This window comes from Pteropus alecto, unplaced genomic scaffold, assembly GCF_000325575.1.
Source record: "Pteropus alecto unplaced genomic scaffold, ASM32557v1 scaffold105, whole genome shotgun sequence".
NCBI lineage: Eukaryota > Metazoa > Chordata > Mammalia > Chiroptera > Pteropodidae > Pteropus > Pteropus alecto.
The window spans coordinates 6,960,937-6,982,084 of NW_006436294.1; the positions used below are offsets into that span (position 1 = coordinate 6,960,937).

Here is a 21,148-nt window from a genome sequence, read left to right on the forward strand (position 1 = left end):
TGTCGCAGTGGTGGGTGGCTTTCTCGCTCCGCCTTGTGAATGGCGTTTCTCAGAGGAGCGGAGTTCTGCCACCACCCTCAGATCCACTTAACCGCCAGTCACGAAAGCACTCGTCCATCTGTAAGTCAGTAGACCGATGCACAAACGAGGTCAGAAACGCCGCCCCCGGACGTGAAGGCTGAGCGGGCAGGTTAGCTCGGTGTCTTTGGTGCATGGTCGTGACGCACGGAGGGCAGCTGGTCCAGGACAGGCCTGGTGCGCAGCTGGCTGCCCACCCAGGCCCCTCCTCCCCGGCCGTGCAGGTGGCAACATCTCCCTGCTTCCTGCACAGCCACAGCGGACAGAAAGAGCGGAATCGGCATGGCCGAGTGAAGCGTCAACGAGAGAGGCTGTAAGACCTATACCCAGGAAGTTGGTGGAAGCTGCCTCCTCTCTGGACAGCGGGCGCTTGGCAGGAGGGGTGAGGAGAGGCGGGGCATCTGCCGTGGGCCACACTGCGAGATGGAGGCACAGTCAGCCGAGCACCCGGGTCCCCAGTGTCCAGCTCCATCCACCACAGCAGAAGGGACCTAGGCTGGAGCCTTACCCGAGCTCTGCTCCGGGAAGAGGCTTTAAAGCTCTTCCTCCCCTGTACAGACACGCACACACGTCATGCACACACAGACACACAGAGAACATGCACACATCACATACACGCGCACGTCATGCACACACAGAGAACATGCACACATCACATACACACGCACGTCATGCACGCACAGAGAACATGCACACATCACATACACACGCACGTCATGCACGCACAGAGAACATGCACACATCACATACACACGCACGTCATGCACGCACAGAGAACATGCACACATCACATACACGCGCACGTCATGCACGCACAGGCGCACACACCTGCAGCCATCCACACACCCACGCACACACACACGGAGTCCTGTTTGGAGCTCACCGCGTACCCTGGAAGATTCTAGGGAGACTGTGGAATACTCAGCTTTCCTCACACAGGAATCGCTCCTTCCTCCTGGTCACCTCCTTGCTCCACTCTGCCTGGACCACAGATGGCAGCTGGAGGCTGATCAGCCCTCCCGTGACCAGGAGGCAGCTGCGACATGGAAACCACATCCCGGAGGGCGCAGACGGGTGTGGACGAAGCCTGGGCTGCCACGGTTGGTGTGACTGCACGAGGACACTATGACCGTGCCAGGTGTGCAGGTACATGCCAGGGGCACAGCTGAGTCCTGCCCCCCGCAGCCGCGTTAGGGACTATCGCTCGCCTGCGTTCCTGCCCCCGCTTAATTTGACAGGGCTTTTTCATCTTTCCGGCTTGATGAATGGATACTAGTTACTGAAAGTATTTTAGTTTGTGTGTTTCTTTTTTGATTGTCGTGTCATGACAGGCAACCTTTTCTCACTGTTCATATTCTTACTGGTCCATTACTTAAAAATATTTTCTGCTAATCCGTGAAGAGATTTTGTGTTTCTTCCTAAAAATTCTGTTTTCCATTTTCAACTTGAGTTTGAATCCATCTGAAATGTTTTCTCCCTCACGCACACACGCTGCCCCTGTCCCAGCCCCGTCTAGGACACAGTGAGAGGGCCTCCCTTTCTCTCCCCCCGACACCCCACTCAGCCTCCTCCACACCCAGACCGGCTGCCTCCCGAGAACCCCAAACCACGCAGCTCCACCAAGCCTACTCCCTGCCACTTTGAAAACATTTTTAACTTTTCACTTTGAAATCAGTTCACACGTACAAAGAAGTTTCAAAAATAGTACAGTTTCTATATTTGCTTCGTGCAGCTTCCCCAAATGTTAACTGCTTGCATAATCGCATCTCCAAGGTCAAACACAGGAAATTAGTTCTGAAGCCAGACTCTGCCGCACCCACACACAGCCCACGCCCGCATCTCCCCCACTGCCCACCAGTGTCCCTTCCTTGGGGCCAGAGCCCAGGCCAGGAGCTGGCACTGCATCTCCTAACCTTCGCCAGATCTCCTCACCCTGGGACATCCCCCAGCCCCTGCTGCTGACCGCCCAGCCCGCCCACTCACTCACTCACTCAGCCAAGGTCTACTACTGGCCCGTGACCCGGCCCATGACGCACCCTCTGCCTGGCCGCATCTGGGCCACCTCTCCCGCGCCCCCTCTGCCAGGCACCCACCCTCACCCCAGACCTGACAACTCCTTGTCGGCCCCGCCCTCACAGCTCACCGGGAGGCTGGAGCTGACCCACGTCTGTCTTCTGTCATCTCTGGGTGGACACCGGTCTCTGACTCTCCAGGGAGTGAGCTCCTCAGGGCTGGGCGGTGGTCCCTGCTGGACGCAGGAGCTCCCCGAGGTGGGCGAGAGGCCGGAAGGGGTGCCCAGTGGCTGCCTGGCTTCACACTGCACCCTCACTCACACGTGTGTGCATGTGCACACGCACGCACACGCACGCCTTCTGCTCGGCCCTGGGTGCTGCGGGCACACCCCAGAGAGTACGCGAGCCTTCTCCTCGGCCCTGGGTGCTGCGGGCACACCCCAGAGAGTGGGCGTCTGAGGGGACTCCCACGTGCGGCTGCGGAGATCACTGAGGCCGCCCACTTCGCGGATGGGGGTGGCCTGGCAGCGGTCAGGCCCCGTCCTCTGTGTCCCAGACACGTTCATGTCCACGGAACGCCCGCTTTCGCAAACCTAATGCTTTCATCATGTTCAAGGTGCCTCGTCCCTGCACAAGGTCCTAGGAAGCCATCTGAAAAAAGACTCTCCTGAGCTGGGGGCTTTTCCGGTGCTTTCTGACTGTAGGTGGTGAAATCGGCGTAGCGCTTTCGATCAGACTTTTTAACGAAAAGCAGAGTGAAAGGCGGTAATCTTGGGTGGAATGGAAAATATCGAGCGCCCCCCAGTAAGACTTTATATACATTGGTCAGAATGAAAACCACATTTCTTACTGTGGGATTTCGGTCAAAAATGTGTAAAAGCGTGCCCGCTGGGGCGTGAGTCTCCCAGAGGGGTGGGCAGTCCCAGCTGGCCTAGGAAGGGGAGGACTGGCTGGGCTGGTGGGACACTGGCCTGTCCCTGACCATGGCGTTGGATCAGCAACCGAGGCTGGGTCCCAGCCACGGCCTGAGTCCCACCCCCCGCCCGGAGAGAAGCCTCCCCAGGGGCCCAGGCTGGGGCTCCAGGGGTGTCCAGGCTCTTGCCAGACCTTAAGTCACCAGTGAAAAGTTCCACAAGCCATGACACATTTAGTAGGTTAAATGTCATTGTGACAACCATTTTAAACAATTTCCGCCTTCCCTTCCCTTTATGGCATCCAGAGAAGTCCCTGCAAGTGACAGCCTGTATGAGGAGTATTTATAGCAGCCCAGTCCTGCCTCCGAGGCCCCTGCCAGTCCCTCCATGGCTGATAGGGATGGGCGCCGGGCCTGGGCCGACCCTGCCAGCAGCCGCCTGCTCTCCAGCCCTGGGTTCCTCCCCCAGGCCTCCCTCCTCTCCATCCCCTCCTGAGGGCTCCCCGTCTGGTCTGGCGAAGGCTCTCTCCCTTCACCCTGCCCCTCATCCCTGCCCCTCCATGGGCACCCCCGCCCAAGACGTCTCTGCACCCCCAGAGCACACACACTGACCCCTCCCCTGCCTCCCTCCCTTTCCCTTCTCTTTGTGGCATCAAGGTCAGCTGGGGACATGGGGGGTGGGGAGCCACCCCATGGGCCCCGCGATCGAGGACCCGGGGTATGCGGGGAGCACAGAGGTGGCCGGCCCTCCCTCAAGGGCACGCTCCACTCCACCCTGACGGGCAGAGGTCAGAGGCCGGGTGTGAGGACAGCCCAGCCAGCACGCTCCTTCCTCTTCTGGGAAGCTGCAGGCTGAGCTTTCTGCATTTCCTGGTAGAAACTGTACAAATAAGCTGGTCTACAAAGGTCTCGTGATGCTGGCAGATGACAATGGGACAGCTCTGACCATCCCTGACCCCTCAGGCTCATGGCTGCGGCCCCGCTGGCCGAGCGAGCTGCCACAGAGCACGCCGTTCAGACCTGCCTTCGGGAGAACCAGCTGGGACACCGGTCCGGCCTGGAGGATGCTTGAGCCGGGGGAGCTCTGTCCAAAGGAAGCCTCCTCTGAAGGGCAGCGCGCTGGCCGGGCTCGGGGCCTTTAGAACTGTGCCGACGTCAGAGTCCGCAATGAGTCTGCTGAAAGCGATGGTCTGTATAAGAGGCTCGTCCAGCCTCCGGCCATTTGGGCTATCAGCGGCCACAGGTAACTGACTTCTGCCCCTCAGATGGCACAGGGTCAGTCCTGGCCTTCGCTGGCTGCTCTCTCGGAGAAGCTCAGAGCCACACATGGCCCTCCGACCTAGCTGGGCCCCAGGAAGAGCTGCAGGGCCCTGGTGTTGGTGCTTGACTGGGCGTCCCCCTGGTCCTCAGTGGGACAGCGGCAGGTGTGCCCACAGAGGGGCTCTTCCCTACCCCCAGGACACCTTGTGAAGCTTGAAGTAGATTTGTTTATGAGAGAGGAGGAGCCGCAAGACTCAAGTTGGGGAGACCTGATGGGCCAGCCCTGGGGCGGGGCGGGGGGGCACTGCTGACCAGGGCCCAGGGCAGAGATGGCCTGGAGGCCTCTGAGACAAAAGCAGCTATAAGGATGAGGCTGGCCTGTCCCTGGGACCGTGTGAGTGAATCCACTGAGTGTCCAGGAAAATAGCCAGCCGGCCACAACTGACCACAGCCTCCGAAGGGACTGGACAAGGCCTCGCGGCCTGCAGCAGGGTGCAGTGCGCACTCCAGCCACCAGAGGGCGCCCGAGGGCCGTGAGGAGGAGCTAGCACCAAAGACAGGGACACAGGCCCCGCCCGCAGGCTGGCGGGGAGAGGATGCTCCCCAAGGTCTCTTCCGCCCTCCCAAGGCCAAGGCCGCACTGCTGTGGAGGAAGCCTGGGGGCTGTGGAACCCCTAGGAGGGCCGAGGACTGGGTGGGAGGTGTGGTCAGGAGGTGGGAGAGGCGGGAATGCAGGACCTTTGCCTAATAGAAAGAAGGTGGTGTCTCTCCTACACCCTGGGGCATGGGCATTGTCAGGGAAGTCCCTGGCCCTCTCTGTCTCCATCAGCCACCCACAGACGTAGGCCTGCAGGTCGCCAGCCCCAGCCAGCTCTCTGGACTGCCCTCTCTCCACAGGCGAGCCAGCCCCTCATCCCCCTGAGCAGAAGCTTACAGAGAAGGTCTCCACTGTCAAGACCCACGACGTTCCACCAGGATGACCCATCATCGAGGAAAGGGGTCTCTGTCGTCTTCTGGGGAAAATACACTGACAGACTGGAACGTGTTATCAGCTCCTGCTTCAGAGAGCCTAAGTTGGCTGACTTACGAAAGCCTGTTTGTTCTCCCCTCGCTGAAAGTCACAGAGGCTCCTTCACCAAGCCGGCCCCGAGGCAATCACGGAGGGTCTCGAGCTGTGCATACGGAAACCCTGTGGCCTTTGCTTAGGAAGGAACCGGGAGACAGTGGTTCCCAGCCCCTCCCTGCAGCTCCTCCTTCCTGCGATGCCAGCTTTACAAACATTGTGCTTCTAAATTCTTGGTTTGTGGCTTCTTGTTCACACGACACCATCTCTCAAGCTGTATTTCCGTTCAAATGTACTCATGCGGTTATTTATTGAGCACCCAGTACGTGCCAGGGAGTGTTCGAAGTGGGGACCAAGCGGTAGGTGCTTCCTCGGCAGGCGGGGGCGGGTCTCACCCAGGGAGCAGGGGCCAGGCCTTCCTGCCCGGGGCACTCGAGCAGAGAAATGAAGAGGGCCAGGGGGATCTGAAACACACTTCCTGTTCCAGGATCGGGAACAGCATGCGAAGGCCCTGGGGTGGGAATGTGGCTTAGAGGAAGAACCTGAGGCCCCAGCGGCTGGAACAGAGGCTCTGAAGTCACCGCAGCACTTGAGACTTTTTTCTGAGAGGCAGGGAGCCAGCCCGACAGGAGCATACTGAGGCCCCACTCTGAGACAGGGAGCTGGGCCCAGAGAAGACAGGCAGGGAGTTCAAGGTCACGCAGTCGGCACAACGTCGCGGGCCCCTCAGGCTGCTCTCCCTGCTCACCGCGCGGCCAGGTGGGACTCCTCCCGGCTAGAGCCAGGAGCAGCAGAGGCCCTGCGGGGCCCTGTTCATGGCCTACGTGGCTGAGTCCAGGGTCCCTGCCCAATCAGGAGACACAGGCAAGGGGAGCAGAAACTTAGGGGCCAAAGGGAGCCATTCCGGGCCCTCGTACACCAACCTGGCTCACGTGAGGACCTAGAAGCAGGCAGTCTGTGGAGGGACAGTGGGTGCTGGCACCGGGCAGAGTTGCAGGTGGGGTCTACGCCCTTTGCGGGATGGGGGCACCAGATCCTGGGAAGAGTCCACGTGGGGGGACACTTAGCCGTGGCTGCACCTACCTCCACCTGTTGGGCCGGCTCAGGACGGGGGCTGAGAGGCAAAGCAGGCTAGGAAAAGCAAAACGCATTCTGTGCTGGGAGACAGGAAGTCAGCGGTCAGATGGCGAAGTCCCGAGAACTCGGGGAGCCCAGAGCTCCTCAGCTGAGAACGCAGAGAGAGGGTGGCAACATGGAGGGTGACCCCAGAGACCAGGGGTGTGCTGGGAGCAACCAGAATGCGGGGACCCTACATGCCCCCACCACGGGGCCTCACTCCGAGAGTGGGGATGGAGCCATGGCCTCCCCGCAGCCCAGCCTCGCCCGCAGTGTGCACGAGGCCCGGCTAGAGCCGGCGCGGCTGCACCGGAAAAGCAGATAAGGTGTCGGATTCCTCCCAGTAAGAACCCTGAGGTCCCGCGGGATGGCAGGCGCCAACCACCTTCCGGACGTCCTGGGGGAGTTACATTCTGCCTGGGAGAGATCTCTCCTGGGGACGAGAGTCCGTAGAAGGCACATCCTTAGTCAGGAACCGGCCCAGATGAGAAAAGGTTAAAAGCACAGGATGCTGCCCGGGGGCGTGGACACCGACCGCAGTCCTCAAACGCAGAGAGGAACCGGTGAAGGTGGCTGGCTGCGACGCCACCCCCAGTCCAGGGCTGAGTGTGCAGCAGGTCCTCTGGTCCACCCGAGATGAAGCCACACTGCCCGGGCCCCTCCAGGTCATTGCTTGCCAAGTCCCCTGAGGCCCCAGGAGGTGGAAAGATGGAAAGAAAGTTCTGGCTCTGAACCAACCTCACCCTGAAACTCGCCACCCGCTGTCCGGTGTCAGATCCCTCAGACAGGAAACCGCTCTCAGTGACCCGCAGGTGCCCACGTCATGTGGCCACAGCACTCTGGGCCACTACAGCCCGATGGCCACTGGAACCAGGTGGCTTCCAGCAGAAGCCCAGGTAGCCAAGCCTCCTACTTGCGTTCCAGAAAATGTGTGTGCCAGACCCAGGACACCAGAGGCAACATACCCGGCGAATCGAGACCTGCCTCCCTGGCTCCGGAGGCCGTTACGGGAATCTCCTCGCCATGCGGGGCGGGCGGGCGCCTGGCTGTGGGGAGCAGGCACGCGGGGAGTCTCAGCCCCGCAATCACAACACACGGGAGCACTGCAGGTGCTGGCCCGGGCAGCTGGGACTCCTGGGGTTTGTGACACGTGCGACTGAGTACGAGGTCAGAGGTTAGGGTCTGTGTGGAGAGAAGCCACAGGGTCACAATGGGAGGACCCTCCCACAGGGCCCCAGTAGCCCCAGGAGGCCCGGCCAGAAGGAAGCAAAGCAGAGGCAGAGGGACCCGCAGACGTGACTGGACCCACGAGCAGGTAGGTACGCACCCGGCCACTCCAGGGGGTGTGCCATGGACATGATGCGGGGACCCAAGGCTGCCGTGGCGGGCGGGCCTGTTACGGGTCACTTGCTGGCCACAGCTGGTCCAAGAGATCGTCTCTGGGTGCCGACCCCAGCTACGCCAAGCCCTGGGGATGAGGACTCCCTCGGGAAGGGGAGACCCCGACGTCACACCTCCCGGGGCCAATCTAGACACCACGCCCACCCTCTTAGACACACCCCAGTGCCCCCACAGAATCGGGTGACCCACAGGTCACATTACCGGGCGCTGCACAAACCCCTGGCAAGGCCGTGCACACTCAGACACACTTGCGTCTCCTGTCCGACCCACGGCGGTGACCTTGAGGACACTTTGAGTTGGGTGGTTCAAATCACGCCAGCCCTCCTCCTCACGCAGCTCGCTTTGCAAGCCACAGGAACGAGCAGGAGCGAAGTCCGCTCCTGCCTTCGCCCCGTGAGCACTTGCTGGGCGCCTGCCGTGGCCGGAGGCGGTGGACCCACAGATGACGCCCGCCGGCCTCGAGGGCTGGCCCTCTGGGGGAGGTGGCGAGCGAGTGGCAAAACCCGACGGGCAGTGCCAAGACACAACGTGCGCCCTCATGGAGTCTGGGGCTCATCCCGCCCCTCCAGACAGGTGGGCAGGGGCCCCAGAGGACCCTCCACACACGCACCGGGACAAGCCCAAAGCTTAGGGCAGATGCGGGAAATGCCGCATGGGAAGGGGATGACGCAGCCCTGCCCGGGCACCCTTCCTGCCCCACGGGCCACGTCCACGTCCCTGGGGACAGCAGCGCCATCGCCCCCGGAGCTCTGGAACCCCCTCAGATGTCACCACACCTCGGCTGGGGCCATCTCATGACACACGGGGACCTCTGCCCCGAAGCTCTGCCGGCTGACCTTTCCCACGCTCCTGTCGTCTGCAGGCCTGGACCATAGGAGGGGCCGGCCGGTCCGGACGCCAGCTCTGAAGACACTCACGCTCACGCACAAGGGCACGCTCGTGACGCCGCTCACGTGGAAACTAAGGCCCTCCTGGACACGGCCCTGTCACAGGCCTGGTCCCGGCATGGGGTCCCACTTCCCACCGGCCTCCATCCCGACCACCACGCCGACCACCACGCCATGCTGCCCCCAGCCCCCTCCTGCTCCCCAGCCTCCCCTTCCTCTGTGTACGGTTAAGAATCTCTCTCCCCTGGAGCCCTCTGTCACTGTTATGCAAACAACACCCAAAAAGACCAAATGAAAAGGTCAAGTGTGACAGCCCCCAACAGGAAATGCGCTATCAGAGTGCGAGGGATGACTCTCGGGAACGGGCTGGTGGCAGAGGCTCCCAAATCCACCACCCGGCCAGTGGCCAGCGGAGAGGAAGGGCCCGTAGGCAAGCCTGGCCAGAAGCTGGAGCAGCGTGGGGTACAGCAGGTGCTCTGTGAATATCGGCTGAAGGACAAGGCCCTCACGGGGCACCTAGAGACAGACAGACAGACGGACAGAGGGCAGAAGGCACAGTCGCCAGGCCCACGGCTCCGGCTTTGTTCTGACAGGTGCAGCCACACGTGAACTCTCTGCTGTGACTCCCGCTAACCCAGGCTGGCCGCGCTCAGTCTAACAGTGCCACAAGTTCACGCACGTTCTCCCAGCCGGCCCGCCCCACCCGCGCCCAAACCGCCAGGCCCCCAAGCCCGTGGGACCCGAGGTCCCGATCAGTGTCACGCTAAGAAGAAAGCCTCAGATCTACCGGCCATGACGAAAATACGACGACCAGACCTCAAAGTAGAGCAAAGTTTGGGTCAAACAGAGATAACGCCTCAGCCTCAGCTATGTATCAGCCCCCACCTGTGCAAGCAGAGTGACCGTGATCTCCTCACAAAGCCAGACAGGACGACGCCATGGCCGACACCAGGACCCGAGGCCATGATGAACCGCCTCCTGACCTGGCCCACAGCAATCAGTAGGGCCAGGACCCCAACTCCCTCAGCTATGGTCACCAACCGTCTTTCCTCTGTATAACCCATCCGCTGGGGGCCCTGGCTTCTCTGTGTCTCCTGGCTTGGTGCCAACTCCCTAAACGAACCTTCACTTTCTCTGCTGAGAGCTGCTGCTCAGCTCCTGGCTCGGCCCCGCCCCCGCCCGCAGAGAACGCCTTTATTTCAGTGACACAGGGGCCTCCCGGCTCTGCGCCAGGGTCAGGTCAAGCTGGCTTTGTGAGTGGCCCCCCTGGCTGTGGACCCGGTGCACCCGTGAGCTGAGCTCACAGAAGGCTCTCGAGTCCATACTGGGCTGAGGGTCCTGGCCCAGTGGGGGCCACACAGCAGGCAGCCCTGCGCCCAGGAGGAGAAGGAGTCCGAAGCCTGCAAAGATGGTCGCTCAAGGGACCGGATCTGCCACCAGGGATCGTTGCTGCCCACGCCACAGCCGGGAAGCCACAGAAGCCAGAAGCCTCCTGCAACCTCGCGCTGCAGGTCACGTCATGTCATCAACGCCCTGCGACCCATGGAGGGCTAACAGCCGGGGGCCCACGCCCTAAGGACACCTGAGCGAAGGCCTCCTACCTGCCCGCTCACCGCACGCAGCCCGCCCTGTGGAAAGGAGTCCCACTGTGGCCCTATCGGCCTCCCTGACGCATCCCCCGCGCTCAGCCCCTACGGCGTCGGGCCGGCCACCTGTGGGCCTCTGGGGCCGCGCTGGAGCGCCCCTCCCCCACACACCTGCCGGGCCCGCGGGGGACCCGGAGGACAGGCAAGCCGGGGGACGGGGCCTGCGAGCCGAGGCCGGGGTGAGAGTTCCCCCGACTCCGCCCCCCACGCCCGCCTTCTCGGGAAAGACCGACCCCGCCCGCGCCCGCCCCGGCTCCGCCTCCCGCCCGCCCCGCCATCTGCCCGAGCCGCGGCTGGCCTGCGAGTCCGGCTTGGGCTGCTCGGCGAGGCGGTGTAGCCGCGTCCCTCTCGGTGAGTCGGCGGGCCCGGGCGGGGCACAGGGCCCCGGCGCCGCGGAACGCAGCCTGCGGGGCGCGGAAGGGAGCGAGCGAGGGGGCCTCCGGGGGAGGCGCGGCAGAGGTCGAGGAAGGCTTGGGATTCAGGGGTGAGGCCGGGCCCGGCCCCAGGGGGCTGAGCCGCCACTCTCGGCCCCCCAGCGCTCCCGAGTGTTTCCGAAGCCCCGGGGCGGAAGCGCGCGGAGACCACCGCCAGGCGCGCTCCGCGCTGGCGGCCCCGGGCTGCGCAGGCACCGGGGGGCATCGCCCGACCCCGGCTTCCGCTTGACTACTCACATGGGGACTGAGGAGGGACAGCCTTCCTGACCTGAGAAGGGCCTGGGGTCTTGGCGGCCGGCAGGGAGGACCTGCCTTCGGATCACCCCGAGACAGGTGCCGGCCCAGGCGAGCGGGAGCGCCCCGTGCTTGGCATAATTACACAAGCAGACGAGGTGCCTGGAAGCCCCGACTTCCTGCGCCGGGCCGCCTGGCCCCGTCTCATCCCTGGGGACTCGGACAGGCTCCTGCCTCTCCTGCTAGCCCGCATCACTGGATGCCCGGCTTTCCCAGAAATCAGCCTGTGAACCTGGGGGAGGAGCTCGCAGTCTGGGTCCTGCTCGGCACTGCCCCGGAAATCCCCACCTCCCCTCGGGGCTCCCTTCGCCTGACCCTACCAGGGCCCATCCACCTCGGTGGACAGCCCAGCGGGCGTCTTGGTTGGGTGCCTGGCGGTTGGTCAGCGGGGACCCTGGCTGCGACTGTCGAGCTGTGCATACCAGAGCTTCTGTAAGGATAGCTCACAGCCCAGGGCTCCTGCATGCCCAAACCTAACTTTAGGGAGGAGACAGAGGCTTCTTCCTCCCTGAACCTCCTGGATCCAGGGAGAGGCCCTAGGCCCATTCCCAGGGTCTCCGCCAGCCCCTCCGGACACCTCTTCTCTCCTGGGTGTTCCGTCCTCCGGGGGCCTAGAACTGGCCCCCCAGGCCTGGAATGCCCCTCCCTCACCCAGGGCTGCCCCCTGCGATGGCACCAGGCTCCCCACGCATGCCTCCAGCTGTACAGCACCCCAGCTGGTCACATTCCAGGTGCCTTCTCCACCCACTGCTACAGGCCTCGGCCCTAGGGTTCCCGGTGCAGAGTACAGGGCCACCCCTCAGACTCGTCCCCACCCAGCAGACTCGCCCGTGCCCATTCCTGCGGCCGCATGGCCCTGGGCCTCGCTGAGCCTGTCTCCCAGCCCCCGAGTGGGGGGGTAGCAGGTCCTTATCGGGTCGCGGTCTTCAGCACTGAATAACACACAACATTTGAGCCTCCCCGGGGCCAAAGCCGCCCGAGGCAGGGGCTCAGCTACATACGCCAGCATGCGCCGCGGAAAGCTCTGGAAGCTGCTTTGCGTTCCTTGTCACCATCCCTTACCCCCAGGATCAAGGGCAGCCACTCTGGCCTCCCTTTGCGTGTGCTTCCGAGGACATTAACGAGTCCCCTCACGTGGCCTCTACCACCCTCTCTCCCCAGCACTGGAGCCACAGGCTTGAGGAGGGGTCTCAGCCAGAGGGAGTCCTGCCTTGAGTGGGGGGAGGTTAGGACGAAGCACAACGACCCTGTGCTCTCACCCTACTGCTCGAAGCTGTGGGTCCCGCCCCGTCGATGCCGTGGGGCACCAGGCTTCCGGGGCGAGCCAGGGCCTGTCCCCCACGAGCTGCGTCTCTCTGGAGCACAGGGCCTTTCCCGGCATCGCGAGACCCAGACGGGAGCCGGCCTCTTCCAGAATGAAGGTCTTCCTGCCCGTGTTGCTGGCCGCCCTTCTGGGTGTGGAGCAAGGTGAGGTGCCCTCGGGGCCCCAGACTTTGGGGGGCTGGACTCCCTCTCCCCATTCTCTCCGGAAGGGTGACCAGGGATCCTCGGAGCTCATTTCCGTGTGACCTCTGTGCGCCCTAAGAGGCCCCCCTCCCACATCCTAGCCGTCACTCCTCCCTCCCGCTCCCAGCGGAGGCCTCGCCCCCGCCCTGCGTGGCACTGTCACCTGCAGCGTGTCCCCTTTCCGCAGCTCGCTCCCTGGTGTGCTTCGCTTGCACGAATCAGAACAGCAACTTGTACTGCCTGAAGCCCACCGTCTGCTCCGACTCTGACAAATACTGCGTGACCGTCTCTGCTGCCGCTGGCATCGGTGAGCGCCGGCCCCGGACCCCGGGCCCCGGCCCCCGCCCCGCCCTCTCTGCCCGCCCACTCACACTCTCATTTTCTGGTGCAGGGAATGTGGTGGACCTTGGCTACAGCCTGAACAAGGGCTGCTCCCCAGTCTGCCCCGCCCCCCCGAATGTCAACCTCGGCGTGGCATCCATGGGCACTCACTGCTGCCAGAGCTTCCTGTGCAACATCAGTGCGGCGGACGGCGGGCTGCGGGCCAGCGCCACCATGCTCGGCCTCGGGCTCCTGCTCAGCCTGCTGACAGCTGTGCTGAGGCTTGGCCCCTGACCACCTGGACCCCGTGCCCAGCCCCGACTACGCAGCTCAGGAAGGAACGCCCAGCCCGACCCAGACCCCTCAACTCCCCACCTGGCCTGATCCCACCCCCTCGGCCCTCAGTCCCCACCATCCAGCCTGCCCCCTGCACCTACACCTGCCCCCAGAGGGGCCAGCTGCCCTCACTTCCAAGGTCAATGATATGACCTTCCTCTTAGAACCTGGGGAGGCATGAGGGTCCGCCTGGAGCCTGTGGGTCTCGGAGTCGGAACTGCATCACAGACAGGCACTGGGAGGGATACCTAAGCCCCGGACCCTGTCCCCAGACAGTGGCGTGTAAAATGTGCTTTGCGCCACTGTGTCTTGGAACGGGATGTGTGCCGTGGCTGTGGACACTCCCGGCTGTGTCAGTGTGTGACTGCTGGCCATGCCTGGTGGAGGGCTGCGGGGAAGCAGCCCTGCGTGCCCCAAGCGCCAACACCAGAGCCAGTCCTGGGCATTTCCGTACCCACATTCCACTCGCTTCGGTGGCAGGTCTTGTGGCTTCCAGGGCTAGGCGGCTGGGCCCAGGGGTTCCCTCTCACCCCGCCCCCCACACTGGAGCCCTCCTGCTTCGGTGCCTCAAATAAACCCAGCTTTTCCCACCTCTTCCTGCTCCGGTGTGGCCGCCTGTGGTGCCTCTGCCTGGAACACGCCTCCCAGCCGTGTCCTAATGTGGGTGCCTAGGGGTCCCCGTAGTACAGCCCCTCACGGAGGCTCGCTTGGGATCAGTAGAGGAGGGGTCCCCCACAGGGCCTGGAAGGGAATCTCCATCCCGTGTCTCCCGGTTCCCCTCTCCCTAGCCGGCTGGGGGAAAGTACATCCTTGGGAGGAGAAAGGTCAGGGGGTGGGGAGGGAGGCCCGCCCGCTTGCGGGAGCAAGGCAGGACCCCGCGAGCGGGGAACGGAGTGGGACAGGAGACCGGTGCAGGGATCTATCTGCAGGAGCTTGCACACGGGACGGGCCCTGGCACCTGGGGTTTGGGGACCTGAGGACAGCACGCCAGGGCCAAGGCAGAGACACAGGAACACCTGGCTGGGCAGCAGGAGCTCGGTGGGCATGTGAGCAAGACCTCTGCCCCAAGGGCCTGTGGGCGGAGCACGTGGGGAGCTCCCCGGTGGGAGGCCTGGGACCCCGGTGGGAGGGCTCACTTCCCCTTTGGCAAGTGTCCTGTTGTCTGCTGGGTTCCAGGAAGCGTGGGCCCAGGCCAGCTGGCAGTCAGTCTGCGGGGTCCGCCGTGAAGCATAGTCACAGCCAAGGGGGTTCATCGATTGAGCCTGTGGGCGGGAAAAGCAGCGAGTGAATGACAAGCTGGGCTGTCTGCGGGGTCGATCCGTTTATTGCTCAGGGTGGTGGGGCAGGGCCATGTCCAATCAGCTCCCAGAAAACCAGATGTCCAGGACCCGAGGAACACTGTCTAGCGGGGTGGGATGGTGGTCACCCCAGAGGTTCAGGATTCTGGCCCGTCTCCTGGTGTCCCTGGGATTTTGGGGGCGAGTGAAGAGCTTTGCACAGCGGTCACTGTGCGACGCATGAAATGTACAGATGCAGCAGCCTCGTCATCGCCACCAAAGGGTGGGCAGGAGGAGGGGTCTGCCCCGGAAGCCGCTGACCCAGGGGGAAGACACGGGGAAGGACACGGGCCCCGTGGGGGGACCGGAAGCACATCGGAGCATCCTGGCGGACACCCGTGGGTAGGGAATGGGTCAAACCAGCATTAAAAAGGAAAAGAAAGAAATTAAGGTGCTAGAAATCAGAACGTCCCCCAGTCACACTAGTGACTGTCATCACGGGCGGTGGTGATCTGTGCTCTGAGCCCACGTGAAATGTGTTCACTGCGTCGTCCGCTCGAACTGCAGGCGACTCTGCTGAAGGGGCTGAGACCAGTGAGCCCGACGGGCCGGGCGACAGGAACTGGAAAGTCACCATCAGCAACTGAAGTGGACTCTGGGGGCACCGGGAGCCACGGGGCCCGCACAGAGGCAAGATGCGCTCTCTTGTTGCTGATTCGTGCCCGAACTTCCTCTGCAGGCAGCTACCACCTGCCAGGTGAGACCGCTGTTACTCTGCAGGTGGGTATGGTTGTCCCCAGCTTACGCAGGTGGAAACGGTCTCCCGAGGGCCGCAGCCACGTGCCCTGCTGCGTCTGTGACCCTGGGACCCAGCGTCCCCTCTGCCCTGGGTTGGAGGGTAAAGACCCACCAGGGCTGGGGGCCGCTGCAGGTGCTCCGGGTGCCCGCTGCCCCTCCCTGGGGAGGGGGGAGGCTGACGCAGGGGCGGCTGGAGGCTGAGGCGGTGGTGGGGGGAGGGGGGAGGAGGAGCCCAAGTCCCTGAGTTTCGATTTCCTGCCGTGTGGAGGAGGGAAGGGGAAGGGAGAGGGAGTTGTCTGGTGCTCCGGGTCCGCTTCTCCACCCTGGCCTCTGCCCGGGTCGCCGTGGGGAGCCGGGCGTGACGCCAGCTGGCTGGGCACACTCTGGTCAGGACTTCAGACTCTGCGTTGCAGTCCCCGGGCGCTGCCCCCCCATTCCCCGTGTCTGCCCACAGAGGGGGTCCCTAGAGAGTGACCAGGTGTGTGCAGTGGGCTCCCTCTGGTGGGCCGGGGGGCTCACGGCAGACCTGGAGAGCCCCTGCCCCTCCTAGGCGGTTCTGTCTCCCGGAGGCGGGGCCCGTCCTGTCTGGCGTCTTCGGGTGGGTGGAAAATCTCACATCTGGGCAGCAGGCGGAAGGTGCTGGCTGAGGGCTGAGGGTAGAGTGAGCACCACCAGCTCTAGGCGTGGGGGTTCGGGGCGGCCAGGATGGCGGGGGGCAGGGAGGACTCAGAATTAGCCAGTGTGGCCATTGTCCCCTGGGCACCCACCTGTGGCATCAGGCGGCCAGGACCCTTGCCAGGGCGGGTGGGGGGCTCACAGCAGGGCCCAGGGGTCCTGAGCCTGTTCACAGCCGCCGTTCAGCTTTCCCGCCTCCCAGGCATCGGTCTGTCCTGCCTTTGCACAAGGAGGGTCTCCCGGAACCTTCCTTGACGTCGGGCAGGAAGGCCACTGTCCCCTGGGCACCCACCTGTGGCGTCAGGCGGCCAGGACACTTGCCGGGGCGGGTGGGGGGCTCACAGCAGGGCCCAGGGGTCCTGAGCCTGTTCACAGCCGCCGTTCAGCTTTCCCGCCTCCCAGGCATCGGTCTGTCCTGCCTTTGCACAAGGAGGGTCTCCCGGAACCTTCCTTGACGTCGGGCAGGAAAAGCCCGCCCCTTTGGCAGAGCCGGCCCCCTTCCCCAAGGCCTGTGAGGGCACTCGTGCTGGGGGGCGCTCTCACCCGGGGCCACGCCCCTCCCCCAGCCCCCGGCTCCTCTGCTACCCACCCCCAGCCGCAGGACGCCTCCTCCAGGAAGCCTGTAAGCCAGTGGGGACACGGCGGCAGCCAGAGAAAAGCCGCCATCTGTCCCGAGGCCAGGGATCAGCCAGAGGGGTCCCTGAGCGCCAGGCCCAGTTTTCACCAGGCAGCGGGGCTCAAGGCAGAAGCCCTGGGACGCTGCCCGTGGGAGGGCCCCATCCACACTCACTCCGGGTCCCACATCGGCAGTCCCGGTGACCACGGGAGGGACAGCGTGGAGCATAGGCCAGGGTCCAGGGCTCCGGGCCTGAGCTGGGAGGCAGGGGGAGGGGGCCAGGAAAGGGGTTCAGCCTGGAAGGGTGCGTTCCAGTCACCTCGCCTGCACAGCATCTGGGGTGGTCTGGCTTGGGGCCACTCTGGGCCACTCTGGGCCACTCGTTAGAGCCTCTGGCTGGGTCTGCCCGGAGGTGAGGGCATCCTGAGGTCTCCCCCGAACTCTCACACACCCCCATCTCGCCGGGCTCCCTGTGCCACCGGCACTTGGCCCAAGACCTTCCTGGCCTGGGGTCTGGGCCACTGAGGGTGGGGGGTGCCCAGAGGCTCTGGGCCTGGGGAGACGGGGGTTCAGACTCCCTCCCAAGGGACCCTCCACGCCTCCCTGGAGGCCAGGCAGAAGCAGGGGGCTGGGGGCCTGACTCTCTCCCTGTTCACATACAGCCTGTTGACCTAAAAAATAATAAAAACAGCGAGTGATTTTACCAGTGAAATGGGTTTATTGAGGAACAGCGATTGGGGTTATGCGAGCTGTGGCAGAAGCTCAGGCAAGTCCAGACAGCAGGGGGGGCGGTGCTGCCTCCAGAGCAAAGCGGGCGCGGGGAGGGGCTGTCGCAAAGGAAATGTCCATCGGAGGACGTTCCAGCTGCAGCGGCCGCTGTCCACTGAGCGTAAATGAATCCGGACGCTTTGGCTAAAAAGGAATTAGATAAGGTTTATTCAAGGGTTTTAGGGTTTGCAAACCAGAAACACAGCTCGGCTACACCTACCGTGTTCCCAGGAAGACTGAGAGCTCTTAGGGTGAAGGCACAGCCTTGTCCTGCGTCCCTAGCTTCCGGCTCGGGGACGCTGTGTGAGAGCGCCCCCTGCAGGCGCCCGGCTCCCCGTGCGAGGTTTCCTTCAGGGGGTCTCGCCGGCCCTTTTCTCAGAACCACAGAGATTGGACAGGAAGGGACCTCGGCCTGCCTGCCGCGCTGTCTGTCGCAGCCTCCTTCGTGCCTGTGCGGCGGGGACCCCGCGCGTCCCGGCACGCCCCTCGTGGCCCTCCATGCGGTCTCCCTTCCCCCCCACCGCCCCACCCCTCGGAGTGGGTTGAGGAATCCCCGTTTGGGTTCCCCCAGGCCTGCCGAGAGCTGTGGTCCCCGCGGGACCGCAGAGCCACCCAGCAGAAGGGAAGGACGCGGAGAACTGTGGGGTTGAGCCCCCAGCCCCGCCTCCGCCCCTGCCCTCTGAGGACCCTTCAGAACCACCAAGGTCAGGGACAGAGCGAGGACGGGAGGAACGGTTGCTCCCCCTGCCATCCCTTTAGGTTCTTGGCTGAGACTCCCCCACCCCCCCTCCCATGAGAAAGACCAACAGTTGTTAACAGCAGGGATACCTCCCAGGATGCCTCCCGTGCCGCTGGGAGATGCCAGGACCACTGAGGGACTCCCCACAGGGCCCAAGCCACCACCCCCAACACCGTCTGCAGCTACAGACAAATGGGGGGGTGGGGGGGGAGTCAGATATGTGAGGTTCTCGGGAAAAGCACCAGAAAGGAGGGTGTGGTGGTTACACAGCTTTCCGTCCAGGCCTCCAGCTCTGGCGAGGCTTCCTCGAGACTCCGTCCTTCCCCTTCCCTGCAGAGGGAGCCCCCTGAGGGATGACAACGCCCTTTACGAAAGGGGGACCTCTGCTCAGAGCTGCTCCTGTCCGCGCCGATTCTTACCAACAATCACGTTAAAACAAGAGGCATTTCTGGGGTAACAAATTCTTCTCCCCTTTACCCCTAGAAAACCTGGATGCATCAGCTTCATCCCTTTGCCGACGCCTCCCCCTCCCCTGGGCCTGCGCCCCTGTGCTGATGTGGGTCCACCGGGGACCCTGCACCCCAATATGTTCATCGGCCAAGTTACCTTCTTTTTTAAAGGAAAGAAGAAACTCGCTGTGTTAAGGGTGGAAAATTTTCAAGTGAGCCAACCAGTTAAGTCAGCTACAGGGAAGAAATGTCTTTAGATATCAGAAGTTGTCCTACTGGCTTGTGTGTGGTTTAGCAGGTGTATTGTATAGGATATGAAGATGGCCAATGTCTGCTTCTGTGATCCATTTACTTGTTAATTAAGAGTGTTGTTCCAGGCAAAGATATGCTAACAGCCAACTTCCGCTTCTGTGATCTGCTGGCTTGTTCAGGAGACACCAGGATCTGGCCTTAAGCGTTATCAGCTGCCTGCTCTGGAAGCTCAGGCCGATCTCCTCCAGCCCTGCGTGGCGGAGAGTCAGTCGTCAGCCGGCTAATAAAGGCTCATAATTAATCTCAATTTGCTCCGTGGGTCTCAGAATCGTCCGCGCCATAACAGCTGTTGGTGTCACATGTGGCTAAAGACCTTCTCACGTCGGCTGGACAGGAGGCTGACGCCTCCCATGAGGTCAGGCTCCCCCGCTGGGGAAGCGGGGCTCCATGCACAGAGCCTCAGGGTATCAGCAGGGAAGAGGGCTGAACTCCAGTGACCTGGAGGGAGGGGTTTGTCCCGTGGGCTGGAGAGGAAACAGCAGGGCTCGGAGCCAGCGAGGCGCTGGCGGTCAGAGCCAGGGACGGACCGCCCAGGCTTCCCGCCTCAGAGGCCCTGCCGGGCTCCCCCGACCCCCGCCCGCCCGGGAGGCCCGCCTGGCTTCTGTCCTGTCCCTCTCCCCTCCCCCCTGTCCCACCCGAGGGACCCTGTCCACATACATACCACGTGCACATTCTGCTCCTCGGGGAGAAACCAGAAAACCAGGGAATGGGCCAGGGTGGGCCACACGGGGGGAGGGGGGGCTCGGGTGACCGCGGACCCCCTCTGAGGTTCTGACAGGAGCAAGGAGAGCTGTGAGCAGGGCCCACGCTGTATCCCCCACCTCCCCACCCCCACACCTGCCCCACTGGAGAAGAGGGGTCTTGTCCCTGGAGAGGGGTCTCCCACATGGAAAACTCGGAACCAGGCCCTTGGCGGATCCCAGTAGCGTGGGGAGGAGGCAAGAGAATTAAAATGCTCATCGAGCCTCACTCAGAGGCTGCCCCTTGCTGGTCAGCCCTGCAGCCCACAGCCCCCCAGGCGGACGCCTGCGGGACAAAGGGAGGCTTCTGCTGGGGTCGCCAATAGCCCGTTCCCCACACCCTGAAGAGGAGACGGACCAAGAGTCATTCCCTGCGGCCGAAACCACGGTACACTCGCGTCGAAGGCTGGGCACGGCCAGCAGGCCTCTCTCGCTCCACATTCTTACCTTTCCACCCACATCCTCGCTCCCTTCCTCACCGCGTGTCCACAGCGAAGGAAACGGGGAAGCAGAGTCTGTAAACTGTAACTCAGGAACGAAAGGACGATGTGTGAACTGGGGTCCCCGAGCACTCGGGGTCCCTCTCACTGCCTTCCCACGTCTCCCTCGGTCCCCGTCCCTCTGCCTCCGAGAGGAGTGCACGCTCTGTGGAGTGTGACCCCTTCTCCAATAAACTCTCCTTTGGACTCGAACTTCGGTGTGTGGGTTGAATTCTTTCCACACTCTTCCAAAGGACCCTCCTCTTCTCTGGGTGCGGGGCTTGGTCCCCCACACTCTGAGACATTTGCCTTGTCCTGCATCGCCAGGGCCGGGAGTGGGGCGCAGGAGAAGAGAGCCCCGCAAACAGCTGGTCCTACCCACTCAGGTGCCTGGGGGGCTTGAGAGCGATAAGGAGGAGATTCCGAGATGCTCTAAACGGCAGTGCCTGGAGGGACAAGACGAGGAGCTAATTGGTTAACAGAAGAGGCTCGGCCCTTCCTGCTGCCCGCTCGGCTCGGGTTACCTAAGGCATTAGCTACAAACCCCAGGAGCCGCTCCTTCTTGTTCACACAGGAACTTTCCAGACCTCGCCCTTAGGGGATTCTAGCGTGTCCCACAGCTGGCCCTGCTCCACATTCTCTCACGCCTTCGTCTGCACGCCCTGGAGATTCTTCTAGACGGCTTCCTCTTTCTCCCCTACCCGACGCATAAAAAAAACTTGTCACCTCCAGGGCTTGCAGACACCCTGCCTCCCAGCCCGGCACTGGTGCCGGCGGCCGAGTCTCCACGCCCCAGGACCTGGCCCTGTTTTTCTTGCTCGCAATGGCCCAACAAACCCTGTCTTTTAAAAAAGCTTTCGGCCGCGGAAGTTTTTTGTTTTAAAAGACATGCAGAGTCCGTGCTGGGTGTCCGGGCCCCGTGGGATGGGGGCCACGTGATAGGTGGGGGGGAGGAGGAGGGCAGAGCTGGACAGGGGACAAGGAAGACCCAGCAATGTGGCGGGGGCGGGGGGGAGGAGAGGGCCAGA

The 21,148-nt window shown here is 63.2% G+C and overlaps 1 protein-coding gene and 2 long non-coding RNA genes across 7 annotated transcripts; 1 reads left to right on the forward strand and 2 right to left on the reverse strand.

Moving 5' to 3' along the window:
* Positions 1-1,771: 1,771 nt before the first annotated feature.
* LOC107195760 lies at positions 1,772-10,504 on the reverse strand. 5 transcript variants are annotated; one of them, XR_003046639.1, is made up of 3 exons: positions 7,770-10,504; positions 2,492-7,624; positions 1,772-2,447 (listed from the first exon to the last, which is right to left on the reverse strand). It is a non-coding gene; the product is annotated as an uncharacterized LOC107195760 (long non-coding RNA). The 5 variants fall into 5 exon arrangements; XR_003046640.1 differs by having other exon boundaries at positions 2,492-7,127; positions 7,408-10,504; XR_003046641.1 differs by having other exon boundaries at positions 2,492-4,176; positions 5,198-10,504.
* A 114-nt stretch (positions 10,505-10,618) lies between these two features.
* Positions 10,619-13,861, forward strand: LY6E (lymphocyte antigen 6 family member E). The gene is made up of 4 exons (XM_006912943.3): positions 10,619-10,727; positions 12,471-12,571; positions 12,798-12,917; positions 13,002-13,861. The coding sequence occupies exons 2-4, from the start codon at positions 12,520-12,522 to the stop codon at positions 13,223-13,225; spliced, it is 396 nt and encodes a 131-aa protein (XP_006913005.1). The 5' UTR covers positions 10,619-10,727; positions 12,471-12,519; the 3' UTR covers positions 13,226-13,861.
* Positions 13,862-18,907: 5,046 nt separating this feature from the next.
* On the reverse strand, positions 18,908-20,699 carry LOC112480542. The gene is made up of 3 exons (XR_003046643.1): positions 20,089-20,699; positions 19,563-19,672; positions 18,908-19,091 (listed from the first exon to the last, which is right to left on the reverse strand). It is a non-coding gene; the product is annotated as an uncharacterized LOC112480542 (long non-coding RNA).
* Between the last annotated feature and the right edge of the window lie 449 nt (positions 20,700-21,148).